Here is a 13,236-nt window from a genome sequence, read left to right on the forward strand (position 1 = left end):
ACTATAAAAAAATTATTCCTCAAGGTTCTTAACCTCTATGGATGTAATTCAGTGTTTAAATGGTTCCTCCTATACCTTTTACACACTCTCTCTCACACTCTCTCTCTTTCTCTTTGACTTCAGTATCCCAGAATGAGGATGGGGAAGAGGAGGCAAGGGTAAGAGTAACATTCTCTGCCTCTGAATACTAATGGCTCCTCTCAGCCCTTCCTGGACTTCATCTCTCAGGGCTCGAGGTCAGGCCTGGGTCTCCTACTTGGACTTCTTAAAAAATTTTTTACTTTATGATAACTGTAGATGCACATGCAATTATAAGAAATAATACAGAGAGATCCTGAATTACCTTCACTTGGTTTCCTCCTAGGGTAACATCTTGTATGACTATAGTACAGCATCACAACCAGGAAAGGGGCGTTGGTATAATCCACCTACCTTCTGCAAGTTTTACCAGTGTTACATGTACTGTTAGTGTTGTGTACAAGTGCAAATGCACATTTAGTTCTATGCAACTTTATCACTTGTGTAGATCCACATGACCACCACCACTACCACTGTCGAGATACAGAACTGTTCTGTTTTTGCTTTTTTTTGAGACAGTCTCACTCTGTTGCCCAGGCTGCAGTGCAGTGGTGCCATCTAGGCTCACTGCAACCTCCACCTCCCAGGTTCAAGCGATTCTCCTGCCTCAGCCTCCTGAGTAGCTGGGACTACAGGCATGAGCCACTACACCTGGCTAATTTTTTGTATTTTTAGTAGAGACAGGTTTCACCATGTTAGCCAGGCTGGTCTTGAACTCCTGAGTTCAAGTGATCCACCCACCTCGGCCTCCCAAAGTGCTGGAATTACAGGCGTGAGCCACCGTGCCCAGCCAAGATACAGAACTGTTCTATCACAAAGGTCTCATCTGGATTCTTGATGTTTCTCAACGTGCAACACTTAGACACATCAGAATCAGTTGAGTCATTTGTTAAACGTGCAGATTCCTCCCAGCTCAGCTACTGAACCAGTGTGGGGCAAGAAGGCTGGGAATCTGGCCTTTACTTGAACTGGCCCTCATTTCTATCCATCCTCCGCTTTGTGGCCACCAAAAGGATCCTCCTGAGACATAGCTCTCACTGTGTTTTTTCTGCAGCTTAAAGCTGTGTAGTGGCGCCCCCTGCTTTCAGGGTAGAGAAACCAAAGCCTTAGCAAACAAAGCCTTCTCCAGGCCGCACCTCCCTTCTTCCACTCACCCCACCCACTACAGTTCAATCCCTCCAAACTTCTCTAATTCCCAGAACGCCTTTGTTTTCATCAGGCTCATTTTGTTCATGCCGTTCCCTCTGCCTGGAATGTCCTGCCCACTCTTTTCTGCCTATTGCAACCCTATTCCACCACCCATTCTTACAGATGAGGACTTGGAGGTTGAGAGAGGTTTGGTGTCACCCAGCAAGTAAGGGCAGGGCGCACTGGAGGCCCCAATCCACCTGACTCCCAGGCTCCCGGTCTTACTGTTCGCCAGCTGTAATGGAGGCACTGGGGGAGGCCATGGTCCCTCTTCGGAGCTGTCTGCTCACCTCCACTTGGGCCTACCTCCCCATCCACCTCTCAGGCGTCTCACCAGGACGGTTCCTCTTCCTCCCCTCCCAGCCGAGCCGGGCAGGGATGAGGGGTCTGAGAGGAGGGAGGAAGGGAAACGGGATTGAGCCCAGGGGTAACCTGACTCCCTGCAGTGGGTCGTGTGGGGGCCAGGCACACTACGGAGGAGAGAGCCTGGAACAAATACCGAGGGACTCCCTTAAGCCGGGCCGGCAATGGGGGCTCCTGGAGGGAGAGAAGGAGCCGAGTGGAGTCAAGTCCCTCCTCTGCTGCCCCCTCCCTCCACGGCTCCCTCGCAACCCGAGCCGGGGGGCCTAAAAATAGCCCCCAGGCGCAATCGCCGGCCGCCCCGGTGACCTTCTGGGTAGCACAGGCCGAAGGCGGGCGGGCAGCAGGAAGGCAGGCCGCCGGCCCCCCAGACTTGTCTCCTAGGGCACTGTCCCGCGGGTGCCCCCGTGGCCGCCCAGTTCCAGCGTCCCCCCAGCCCAGCTCTCAGTGGCCATGCAGAAAGCCCGGGGCACGCGAGGCGAGGACGCGGGTACGAGGGCACCCCCCAGCCCCGGGGTGCCCCCGAAGAGGGCCAAGGTGGGGGCCGGCGGCGGGGCTCCTGTGGCCGTGGCCGGGGCGCCGGTCTTCCTGCGGCCCCTGAAGAACGCGGCGGTGTGCGCGGGCAGCGACGTGCGGCTGCGGGTGGTGGTGAGCGGGACGCCCCAGCCCAGCCTCCGCTGGTTCCGGGATGGGCAGCTCCTGCCAGCGCCGGCCCCCGAGCCCAGCTGCCTGTGGCTGCGGCGCTGCGGGGCGCAGGACGCCGGTGTGTACAGCTGCACGGCCCAGAACGAGCGGGGCCGGGCCTCCTGCGAGGCGGTGCTCACAGTGCTGGAGGTCGGAGGTAAAGGGCAGGTGGGGGCCGCGCCCGGCAGGGGCGGGGTGCTTAGAGGTAGAGAAGGGCTGCCCAGGCCACGTGGGTAAGGTACTGGATACTGGTTCCTCCGCCTTCTTCCCAGGTGCCCTGGCTTCTCGGCTGCCCGGCCCCAGAAGTGAGATGAACAGCCAAGTGCAGGGAATGGGGTGTCAAGGTAGAGAGGCTCCCCACAGGAAGGTCAGAGGTCAAGGGGCAGCAAGCAGTTGATAAGCCAAGCATGAGACCCACTCCCGCCTCTCAGGGAATTCTGGGGTGGAAGTTCTTATCCTCCTGTAGAGAAAAGTCTCCTGGGGGAAAGGGTGTCCTTCAGTTCCATAATTTAAATGTGAGATTGACACTCTGATCAGCCCCTTAACAGGGAAGTGCATGTCTGAAGGAGGGGACCAGCTCCTCTGGTCCAGGCTGCACTGTTGAAGGGATGGCTCAGAGCTCCCTGCAGGCCACTGCCGTGGCAGGGTTGATGTGGTCAGCTCTAGGCAGGGTGTGGAAGAGGCCTATGGGTGGCCACGTGTGAACAGGGTCCAGGGTAGGAGGAGGTGGAGCCAGGGCCAGGGCCCCATGGGCATGAATGGAGGTGAGTGCTTGAGAATCCACATGCAGGCGTGTGCCTGCATGGGTGCTGTGGAGGGCTCTGGATTCTGTGTGGTGGTGCAAACAGGTGAGGTATGGGCACGTGGAGCTGGAATGGGAAGCTCATGGACCATGTCTACCTGAGCTTCCAGAGTGGATGTTTCCAGAGCATGGAAGAGGGATGCTCTGGACCAGTGCTTGTCCCCCGCCCATAGATTTCCAGGTGCAGTGTGAAGAAGAGGCTGAGGGTCTGAGGCAGAAGGGGAGGGCAGGAGGCTGGGCCCAGTGCTCATGGTCCAGCTGGGGCTGCCATGGAGGCCAGGCCAGGGCTGTTAGCCTTGGGTCCATTTGGGGGCTTTCTTTTTGATTTCCTTAGCCCTTGAGTATGCCAAGTGGTTCTTCTCTAGCCAAAGGCAGAGCCTTGGGCAGGTTGCGCCTTGAGAAACAGAATTCTGAGGAAGTAGGCTACAGCTGGGAGAGATGGCAAGGAGCGGGAGGTTCACTCCCCTGGACGTTTTTAAGAGGGACATGTCACTCCCCTGGGTGCTGCTGTGCAGGGGTAAGTCCTTGGAGGCTGGGGAGGAGGCATAGGGAGGAAAGCCCTCAGCAGCAGGTGGGCAAGAAGGCTCTAAGACACAGCCGAGTCAGGAGAGGGAGCCGGGCTGGCCTCCCTCCATCAGCATCTCGTCTCCCCCAGCCCGGCTCTGCCCACCTTCCTGGAGTCTCTGTGGCCAGGCCTGGGCCAGAGAGGGCCAAGGCTGGCGTCTCCTGGTTGGCCTAGCACCTGGATAGGTACAGGCTTCCCCAGCCTGGGGTCAGGGGATGGGGTGCATTCTAGCAGACTTCGGAGCTGGGGAAGGTGTGGACTCTTTGGGGATCTCAGCTCTGGTCCCCCCAGGGGCAAAGAGGGCTGAAAATAGAACATAGATCAAAAGGTAAGATAGATGAGTTGATGAGAATATGACTGGGGGAGAGATTAGGGAAGGGAACAAAAGAGCTGAGAAGGAGAGTAACGGTCATAATATAAAGTTGGAAAGGCTCACAGAGAACTGCAGCTCCAAACACATCCTTTCACAGGCAAGGACACTGTGGGCCAAAGATCGGGAGCTCTGACTAAGATGTACTAGTCTAGTTAGAGACATAGCTAGTTATGGACATCCCAGAACTGAGAACTCAGTCCTCCTGGTTTTGGCTCTGGGGGCCTTGTACTCCTCAAGAAGTTCTGGAGAGAGAGGAGAGAGCGAGAGAGGGAGGGAGAGTGCTGGGAAAGTAGCTGTCACATGATTGACCCAGGCCTGGCATTTCTCAAGATGGGTGCCTCCTGGCCTGCCTTGGTCCGTCAAAGTGGGAAGCGGTGATGAGGTGTGAGAGCCCCCAGCAGGGCTGTTTGCTCAGCCCCTCTGCAGTCTTGGTGGTGTGGTCAGCAGCGCTGAGCCTGGCTGGGCATACCTAGACAGAGGCCAGGCTGACAGTGTGCAGGCTGGGCTGCTCTGGTGGAACAGCAGGCTTGAGAGGCTTGGGGTGAGAAAAGGGTCCTGGGTGCTGTGGGGCTGGATCAGGGGCCCTTTGACATTCATATGAGAATAGGAAGAGGATTGGGCTGCAGCAAATAACCTTTGAGAACATGTCCTGATTGTGCAGATAGAAGGTAGCAGAATAGGTGGAGGCCTCAGTCTGTCCCACTGCAAAGAACCATGTGTGTAACTATTACACCTATCCCACATGCTTTGGAGGAGGGAGGGGCTTTGCTTTGGTGATGCTGAGGGACTGACTGGGTGAATCTGGCTTCCTATCCCTTCTGTTGCCCACCCCCACCAGCCCCTGCCCAGTGATAGCTCCTGCTCCAGGGCAGCCGGGCAAGCAGCTTGGCATTGCTCAGACTTACTCATGGAAAACTTTCTTGGTTGGAAACAACAGCAGGAGGACTTCAGGGTACTCGAGGAAGCCAAGCAAGGACCTGGCTGCAGAGGGAAGGACATGCTTTCCTGGCTGGGATTGCTGGCTCAATAAGACAAAGTGCTGCTAGGTTCCTGGCACTCCTGAAGCCGGATATGTTAGCTCAAGGATGGAAGGATTTGGGCATGGCTCTGGGAAGTTGGGGTCATGAGAAGGCGAATGGGCTACAGCCTGGAAAGTTTGGAGGATGGGAAACTAGGGGTGGTGGTGTTGAGATTTGGGGGATGTAGAAATGAGGAAAGAATAGGAAACAAAGGGGGTGAAGATTGCAGAAATGCAGGATACTTGTAGAATCCTTAACATGCGTAAGTACCCTGTCTCATTTAATTATTTAATCTTCCAAACCCTAGGTTACTTTTATGACTATTATTCATATAGAAGAACTGGGGTTCAAAGAGGAAATTTACCGAAGTTCCCAAGGCTAGTGAGGTGCCAGAGCTAGGTCTGAAAACCAGTTATCTAAGTCTGGGTCCATACTGCCTGTCCACAGAAAGAGAAGTGTGGGAAGACTGTCAAGGATTTATCATCATCACCATCTTTCTCGGTCAATATCTCCAAATCCATCTCTGGCCTAGTTTCCAAGATAGGCAGGCATTCTTCTTTTTCAAAATATCAGGCTCCCACCTGCACAGGCTGAGGAGCCACATGCAAATCCAGTGACCACAGCAAGTGCTACCCTCAAAGCTGTGGGTGTGCGTGTGTAGCTGAAGGGCAGACCTGCACTAAAGGGCAGAGGGGAAGCAGGAGAAGGCACAGCCGAGAGAAGAGGTGAGCTTATGATGCTCACATGGTGTGTTAGTTGGAGCTTCATAGCTAGGGCCTGGAAGATTCTGGTGTTAATCAGAAGGGCCAAAGATCAATACATGGTAATGAACCATCCTGGGGACTTGAAGGCTTGGAGGGGAGAGCTTAGAGATAGGGAGAGAGGGCCAATTTAGGCAAGGAAAGGGTTGACGAATGTACCAGAACCTGTGTTGAGGAATATTCTGCAGTTATTCTTTTTCACCTGGAATTTAGAATGTCTGGCTAGAAAAGCCAGGTGGAAAGTAGTATGGAGCTGGGAATGGGTATGGGGAGTGTCAACATGCATGCATGCCAAGTGCTGACCAGTGAGCGGAGGAGAGGCCAGAGTGGGAGCAGAGAGGAGCTCTGGGACCCTCTCCAGGGGAATCCTGAGTGGAATGAGAGATGGTCACTTTTCTGGCTAAAGACCTCTGGGGACAGAATATGGGTTAGGACAGAGAAGGGGGAAGGCTGGATGAATGGAAGTGGTTGCAGGAAGATTTAGTGTCCCATTCCCATCACTGCTTACCCTCTCCACCTGCAGCTCTGCCACCCCCTTCCATATTTATTGAGTGCCTACTATGTGCTTTCGATACACAAGTCAGGGGGTTGAGGGAGACCAAAATTTATGTCCTCCAGGGGATAACTTTCTAGTGAGGGGAGACAGACAATGCACAATAAACATAGTAAATACGGAAATTACATAGTATGTCAGAAATACAGAGCAGGGTGGTAAATGAGGGAAGGGAGAAACTGAACTGAGGCAGGAAAGAGGAGACAAACGGGAGGTGGGGTGGGAGCTTGTGGCATAGGATGGAGATTTGGATTTTCTCTGGTTAGAGGGAAATGCTGGCAGTGCAGAAATTGGAAGTCTGGGTTTGGGGGAGTGGCAGGGAGACACAGCTGCCCAGCTATGGGAGAAAAATGGGGCAATCTGGGGCCAGCTGGGGAGGCCCACTGGGAGAGCATGTTCCAGGCCAGCCCTTCAGGAGTGAGCAGTGCCGACCCAGAGCAGGAACACAGAATCCTGCTGGCCCCTCCTGGGCCCAGCTGTCCCGTCACTCACGCCCGCTGCCCATTGGTTATTTTTGCTACGGAATGTGCCAGCCCCTCGGATTCTCCTGGGGAACAGGGGCTCAAGTTACCCCCTCTCGTCACTCAGCTCCCCATCTGTGAGTGGGTGTGTTTAGGGGTGTATAGGGAAAGTGCCCATGGGTGTCCAGGGTCCTCTGGCTGGAACGAGTGTGGACACACATATGTGCCCTCTCAGCACACGTCCCTGTGCATGTGTCTGTACTTGTAATTTGCTCTGATGATCTAGGAAACAAGAACACCTGTATGCACCCAGAATGTACAAGACATGACCTAAACTTTAGAATAAAAGAGCAGCCAGGTGCGGTGGCTCATGCCTATCATCCCAGCATTTTGGAAGGCGGAAGCAGGAGAATAGCTTGAGCCCAGGAGTTCGAGACCAGCTTGTGTAAGATAATGAGACTTCATCTCTACTTAATATTTTTGAAAAAATTAGCTGGTCATGATGGCATGCACCTGTAGTCTCAGGTACTTGGGGGGCTGAGGTGGGGGATCTCTTGAGCCCAAGAGGTCAAGGTTGCAGTGAGCCATGATGGCACTGCTGCACTCTAGCCTGGACAACAGAGTGAGACCTAGTCTCTAAAACAATAAAGAAATCTAAAATAAAATAAAGGGGCCACAGACTCAAATAACTGCAGGGGTCAAGTAGAAACTGAAAATGAGGGAGGTGCGCTGAGCTCAGGCATGATTGCTCCAGCCCAAACATTGTGCAGGCTGAACAAAACTCATCAGTCTGTCCCTGTATTTATTTTATTTTATTATTTATTTATTTATTTATTTATTTGAAGCAGAGTCTTGCTCTGTCACCCAGGTTGGAGTGTAGTGGTGCAATCTCTGCTCACTACAACCTCGCCTCCTGGGCATAAGTGATTCTCATGTATCTGCCTAAGTTGGAATTCCGGCTCCCTCAATTTATTGGCTGTGTGACCTTGGGCAAGTAACCTCTCTGTGTCTTAGTCTCCCTCTTGTCATGAGGATTAAATGAGCTCATTCACATAGAGTGCTTAGCACAATGCCTGGCACATACCAAACATGCAATAACTGTTAATAGTTACTTAGTAGTCACAGCTCAGAAACCAGGATTGGCACTACCTGTGCTCACTGGGATGATAATTCCCATCTCCAGGACACATGGAGTTCCAGAACCTGTATGGCTTCGACTAAGTGATAGGACTTCTCTGAGACTCAGTCACTTGTCAGTTAAATGGGTATAGGATTATCTATAACGGTTTCAAGCTCATGGGATTATTGTAAATGACGTAACATTTGTAAAGTGCTTGGCATTTAGTAACTGCTAAAGAAACATAGCTATAATGGTCATGGGGAGGATAGAATTTTGTGTATGCAAAGTGTGCGTAGTGCTGAATAGGGCAGGGGTTGGGTGGAACACACAAAAAATTTGGTGAGTGTGCTTCCCTGTGATTGAGAACACTGGCCAACTTTGTGAATAATGGGGGTACCTCTGTGCACCTTTGCTTGTGTGTGTGAATGTATGGGGGTAGGGGGCCGCGCATGGGACAATCAAGAGGTAAGGCAAGATAAAACCTTCTCTGGCTTTCTTGAGAAGCCTTAAGGTTTTCACAGTCTGAGTCCATGTTAACACGCAGTCCACACCCGCCAGGACCCTTGCCCTGCGTTTGACCTAGGCGCCCCCACCCGGCGCTTTGCCCTTCGGCGAGTTCGGTTCTGCCTGGCACAGTGTGTGTGCGCGCATGTTTGTGGAATGAGCAAGTCGAGATGCTGCTGACCTTCCAGAGAGGCCCCGCGGGAGGAGGTGAGGGTGGGAGGAGGCTGCGCTGGGCTGCCAGAAAGTGGCCTGAGCTAGAGGCCATTGCACCCCTTTCTGTGCCTCAGTTTCCTCATGTGTCTAGGGCTCAGGAGGCAGATGCAGGGTGGGGGTCCATGGCTCTCGGCGTCAGGAGGTGACCGGTGGTTGTGTAGGGAGGCAGGTGAGGGCCTCCCCGGGGGAAGTAGGGGGACAGGACAAGGAAGGGGCCCCAGGTGGGGTGCAGGCTGGCGAGGGAGGGGCGGACTCCAGCGCCGCCGCCGCCGCTGCTGCCGCCGCCGTCGCCGCCTTACCCCCACCCGGCTCCCGAGGCCCCAGGCTCCTTCCGCCACCCGCGCCGGCTCCCGCCCGCTCCCCAGCTCGCCCCCGGCCCCGCCTCCGACTCCGCCCCGCCCCCGCCCGTCCCCTCCTCGCCCGGCCGCCGGCCCGGCCCCCTCCCCCGCCATGAAGAAGCTGTGGGTGAAGAAGCGTTTCCAGGTGAGGGCTCCGGGGGCGGGCGGCGCCGGGAGGGGGCAGGGAGGCCTGGGCGCCCCGGAGGGAGGGCGGGTCACCGCAGCTGGGCCCGGTGGAAGGGGTGCTGGATCGGCGCCTGCCCCACCCGAGCCCCGCCGAGGGCGGCGGGCCGGGCGCGATCTAGGGGCGCCCGGGTCTGTGTCCTGAGCGCGCAGGCCCCTCCCCGCGCTGAAGGGCAGACCCCCCGCTCCCCGATCGCCCGCAATCCCCGCGACCACCGGGGAAGGCCCCCGCTGCAGCGTTCGGCGTGGAGCGCCCACTTGCTTCTTTGCCACATCTTCTCTCTCTGTCCAACCTCAACCCCGGGCCCTGGCCCCCTGCCCGGTCTGCCCCAGCCCCCCACTCTGGAGCTTTCCATCTTCCGGAGCTCCTGAAAGCAATGCGCACGGATCTGCGCTGAGCTCAATATATTCCCCAAGCCCTGCCCTGTCCTCCGCGCACCTGGGCCTCCTGCATTCGTGAGGCTCTGGCCCTCTGCCCCCATCATCCCTCCCCCACTCCCTTGACACCTACCCAGGTATCTGTCCTCCCCCCAGCAGGAATCTGTGCCCTCGTTCCTCCATCTCCCAGTCACTCAAGCACCCCGACCCCCGCATCCCCATCTTCTCCTTCTCACTGAGCCTGACTACCTCGTCTTCTATCCTGTTTCTCTCGGGCTGTTGCCCTGGTCCCGGGCTGTGAGCCTCTGTCCGGTGGGATGTTCCAGCTTCCACCTGCAGCCTGCCGTTCTCTCCTTCCTCCCCCGCTCCTCCCAAGAGCCCAGCTGGGTACCCTGGAAGAAGGCAGGGGAGCCATTCCCTATAGGGGAAGCTGGTCACTCTGGGTCTCTGCCCACCTCCCCTCTCACACACACACTGGCCAGGGAATGAGTTTCTGCTTGATGTTGCAGGTCTGGATGGGAGGCACAGGGACCTTAGGAACAAGCCTCCCCCTCAACTACTCATTCTGGCTTTTCTCTTTCAGAAAACCGGCCATTCCCGCCGGGCCTTTGGCCGACTCACCCATGGTGCGTGGACCGTGGGCGTCCTTGCTGTAGCCCATGCCTACTCCTCCTCTTGGTCCCTGTCCCTCTGTGAGGCATTGAGGCCCTGAAGACAGCCCATAAGATGTGGGACCCTCCCACACACCCCCACACTTATCTACCACCCACCCGACCAGGCCCCCTGTGCCCTACAGCTGAGAGAGGACCCAGCAGCAGGGAGGGCGGCTCACTAGCACACCTCTGCATGGACTGGGTGCCCTGCTCTCCATGTGAGGCCTAATGGGAAGGAGTTCATTGCCATGCTTTGGCAACCAGTACATGGCTCCTGCTTGTCATGGCAGCCAGAGGGAAACTGAGGCACAGAACCTGCTAGAATCTGGGAAAGTTGAAAATACTCCCAGGAACCTTTGCTCCTAACCTAACCACTGGGCATTTTTGAGGACGATTCAACAGTAGAAGAGAGGGACCTTGAGGAAGGTGCCTGTCACATCATGATGCAGACAGATAAGGGGTTGGTTTGCAAGGAGGGGTCAAAGCACAATGCAAATATTGTAATAGAGGGTGGGCCTGACTCCTAATGGGAGGCCCAGGTCTGCGGCTGGACTGGACACAAGCAGGTGTGTGTGTGTGTATGTGGCCAGTGGCAGCACCAGTAAGTGCCAAGGATACCAGAACCACTGGGGCAGCTGGAATAACAAGCCCAATTATGGGGGTCCCCAGTGCTGGGCACGTCCCAGGTATCTCCCTCCCCACCCATTGCCACAGGGCACTTCTGGGGACTGGGTACCTCACGCCCCTTCTGTCCTGACTGCCCTCCATGCCCTGCCCCACAAACGCTCTGATAACAGTCTGTCCCTGTCTCTCTCCTGCTGCTCCTATGGAAGCGAAGTTTTCCGCTCCTGCAGAAAGCAAAGTTACGGTAGGAAACTGGCTCCTGCTCTAGCCCCCCATGTCCCCCCCTTTCCCACGCGGCTCCGGCCTCTCCTCACCCTGCCTCAGCTGTACCCAATGCCTTCCAGCTGGTTTGGGGTAGAGGACAGGCTGGCCCTGCGGTTGGTCGAGTGCCCTGGCAGTACGACTCTGAGGTGACTCCTCTTTGTTCCTGGGGTACTGGAACCCAGACTTTAGAGCCTTGGAACCTAGGACCTGATGATTTTGGGGCTGCACAGGGGCTTAAGCTTTCACTGACAAGGGGAGGAGGGAGAAGGGAGGAGGCCCTGATAATCCATTAAGATATTGGCAGGCGGGGAGGGGGTGGCAGTTTGGAGGGCCCTACAGAGGTAAACGTGAGTAACCAGGGGCCCAGAGATGGAGCCAGGGCACTGGCATGGGAGGGGTTATCCTGAGCAGCCCAGGCTGGGCAGGGGATGTAGGGAGCAAAAGAGAGGAGGTGCTGGCAGCCCTGCCAGTGATAAGATGGAGCCTGCTGTTGGCAGGGAGGCAGAAGGCAATAGAGAAGAGTTGGAGGCAGAGGGAGGAGGGCCCTGCCCACACAGACCCCTTCTTCTCCAGACTCAGAGACTGCTGAGGATGACATCAGCGACGTGCAGGGGACCCAGCGCCTGGAGCTTCGGGATGACGGGGCCTTCAGCACCCCCACGGGTGAGCTCCTGGGGTGTACAAAGAGCAGGCAGGCGGGTTTCCCACAAGGGGTGCCTCAGTCTCACGGTGCTCCTTTCTCTAGGGGGCTCTGACACCCTGGTGGGCACCTCCCTGGACACACCCCCGACCTCCGTGACAGGCACCTCAGAGGAGCAAGTGAGCTGGTGGGGCAGCGGGCAGACGGTCCTGGAGCAGGAAGCGGGCAGTGGGGGTGGCACCCGCCGCCTCCCGGGCAGCCCAAGGCAAGCACAGGCAACCGGGGCCGGGCCACGGCACCTGGGGGTGGAGCCGCTGGTGCGGGCATCTCGAGCTAATCTGGTGGGCGCAAGCTGGGGGTCAGAGGATAGCCTTTCCGTGGCCAGTGACCTGTACGGCAGCGCATTCAGCCTGTACAGAGGACGGGCGCTCTCTATCCACGTGTAAGTAACGGCCTTACCTGGGCCCGAACTGCCCCATCTCACCACGCTGTCCTGCGCTGCCCTCACTGCTCAGTCAGCCTCCACCCATCACCCTGCCCCATCCATCTCTCTGTGCACTTCTTCACCCCCTGCTGCCACTCCATCTTCCCACACTGCTCCCTCCTCCTCCTGAGCCATCACCGCCCACATCCCCCTGCTCCCACCTGTCCTGGCTCACCATGCCATCTCCATGGTCTCCTGGACCCTGCTGTCCCTTCCTTGTCTCCTCCAATATCTCCAGTTTCTCAGGGGCCCTCTTCTGCCTCACCCATTCAGGCTCCAGTTGTCCCCAGGATCCCTCCCCCAACCCGGGGGCCCCCTCCGTGCCTGCTGTCTCAGCAGCTGCTGCCTTTTCATCTCTCTGCACATTCCTGTTCCCATGTGGGCCTTTTTCTGGGAGGAACAGAACCTTTCCACACGGCAGCTCCCGGGAGAGCAGGAGAGAGCAGGGGAACAAGCCAGCAAGCAGGAGAGAGAAGAGAGTGAGGTGGCCAGGGGCAGATGGGGCAAGGGGCCTGTGAAAGCAGGAGGCCATGGGCTGGGGGCGGCAGGGGGCTGGGAAAGGGAGGGGCTGGAAATGGGGCCAGGCCAGAGGGAGAGGGCGGGAGTGATGGTGGCAGGGGGCTTGCAATGATTTCTCTCATGGGAAACCCCTAAGTCCCCGAGGGTGGGGTTCAAGGTTGTCCCGGGAGGGGGTGTGAGGAGCGGAAGTGTTGGAGGCACTAGAGCCATTTTTGGAGATTTGGGGCTCGCAGATACAGGAAGGAGTGCTATAGTGGAAGAGGGGAGTGGCTGAGGATAGAGGTACTGGGGCATTTGGGGAGCTGAGGGGGGCCTGGTTTGTGATGGATATGGGTGTGGGGGCAGCTACCACCATGCAGGAGAAAGAAGGGGCCTGGTGGAGGAGGCTGCTTTGAGGGTGGTTAGAGTAGGGCTAGTGGTGGGCAGGGGAGAGGGCCAGGGCGGGGCCACGGCCAGGGGGAGGCTCCCTTGG

The 13,236-nt window shown here is 56.8% G+C and overlaps 1 protein-coding gene across 9 annotated transcripts in view; it reads left to right on the top strand.

Moving 5' to 3' along the window:
* The first annotated feature begins 1,944 nt into the window (after nt 1–1,944).
* The window catches only part of SPEG (striated muscle enriched protein kinase), a 58,588-nt gene continuing 47,296 nt past the window's right edge, over nt 1,945–13,236 (top strand). For 4 of the 9 annotated variants that reach the window (XR_010122418.1, XM_055290743.2, XM_055290744.2 and 1 more), the window contains exons 1-5: nt 9,066–9,164; nt 10,164–10,206; nt 11,072–11,101; nt 11,695–11,784; nt 11,867–12,203. Coding sequence is in view for 7 of the 9 variants with exons in the window: in XM_055290743.2 (XP_055146718.1) it covers nt 9,132–9,164; nt 10,164–10,206; nt 11,072–11,101; nt 11,695–11,784; nt 11,867–12,203 (533 nt within the window). In the remaining 2 variants the exon portion in view is untranslated. The other 5 variants (XM_055290745.2, XM_055290747.2, XM_055290742.1 and 2 more) reach the window with 5 other exon arrangements.

Source organism: Symphalangus syndactylus, chromosome 8 (assembly GCF_028878055.3).
Source record: "Symphalangus syndactylus isolate Jambi chromosome 8, NHGRI_mSymSyn1-v2.1_pri, whole genome shotgun sequence".
Classification (NCBI taxonomy): Eukaryota; Metazoa; Chordata; class Mammalia; order Primates; family Hylobatidae; genus Symphalangus; species Symphalangus syndactylus.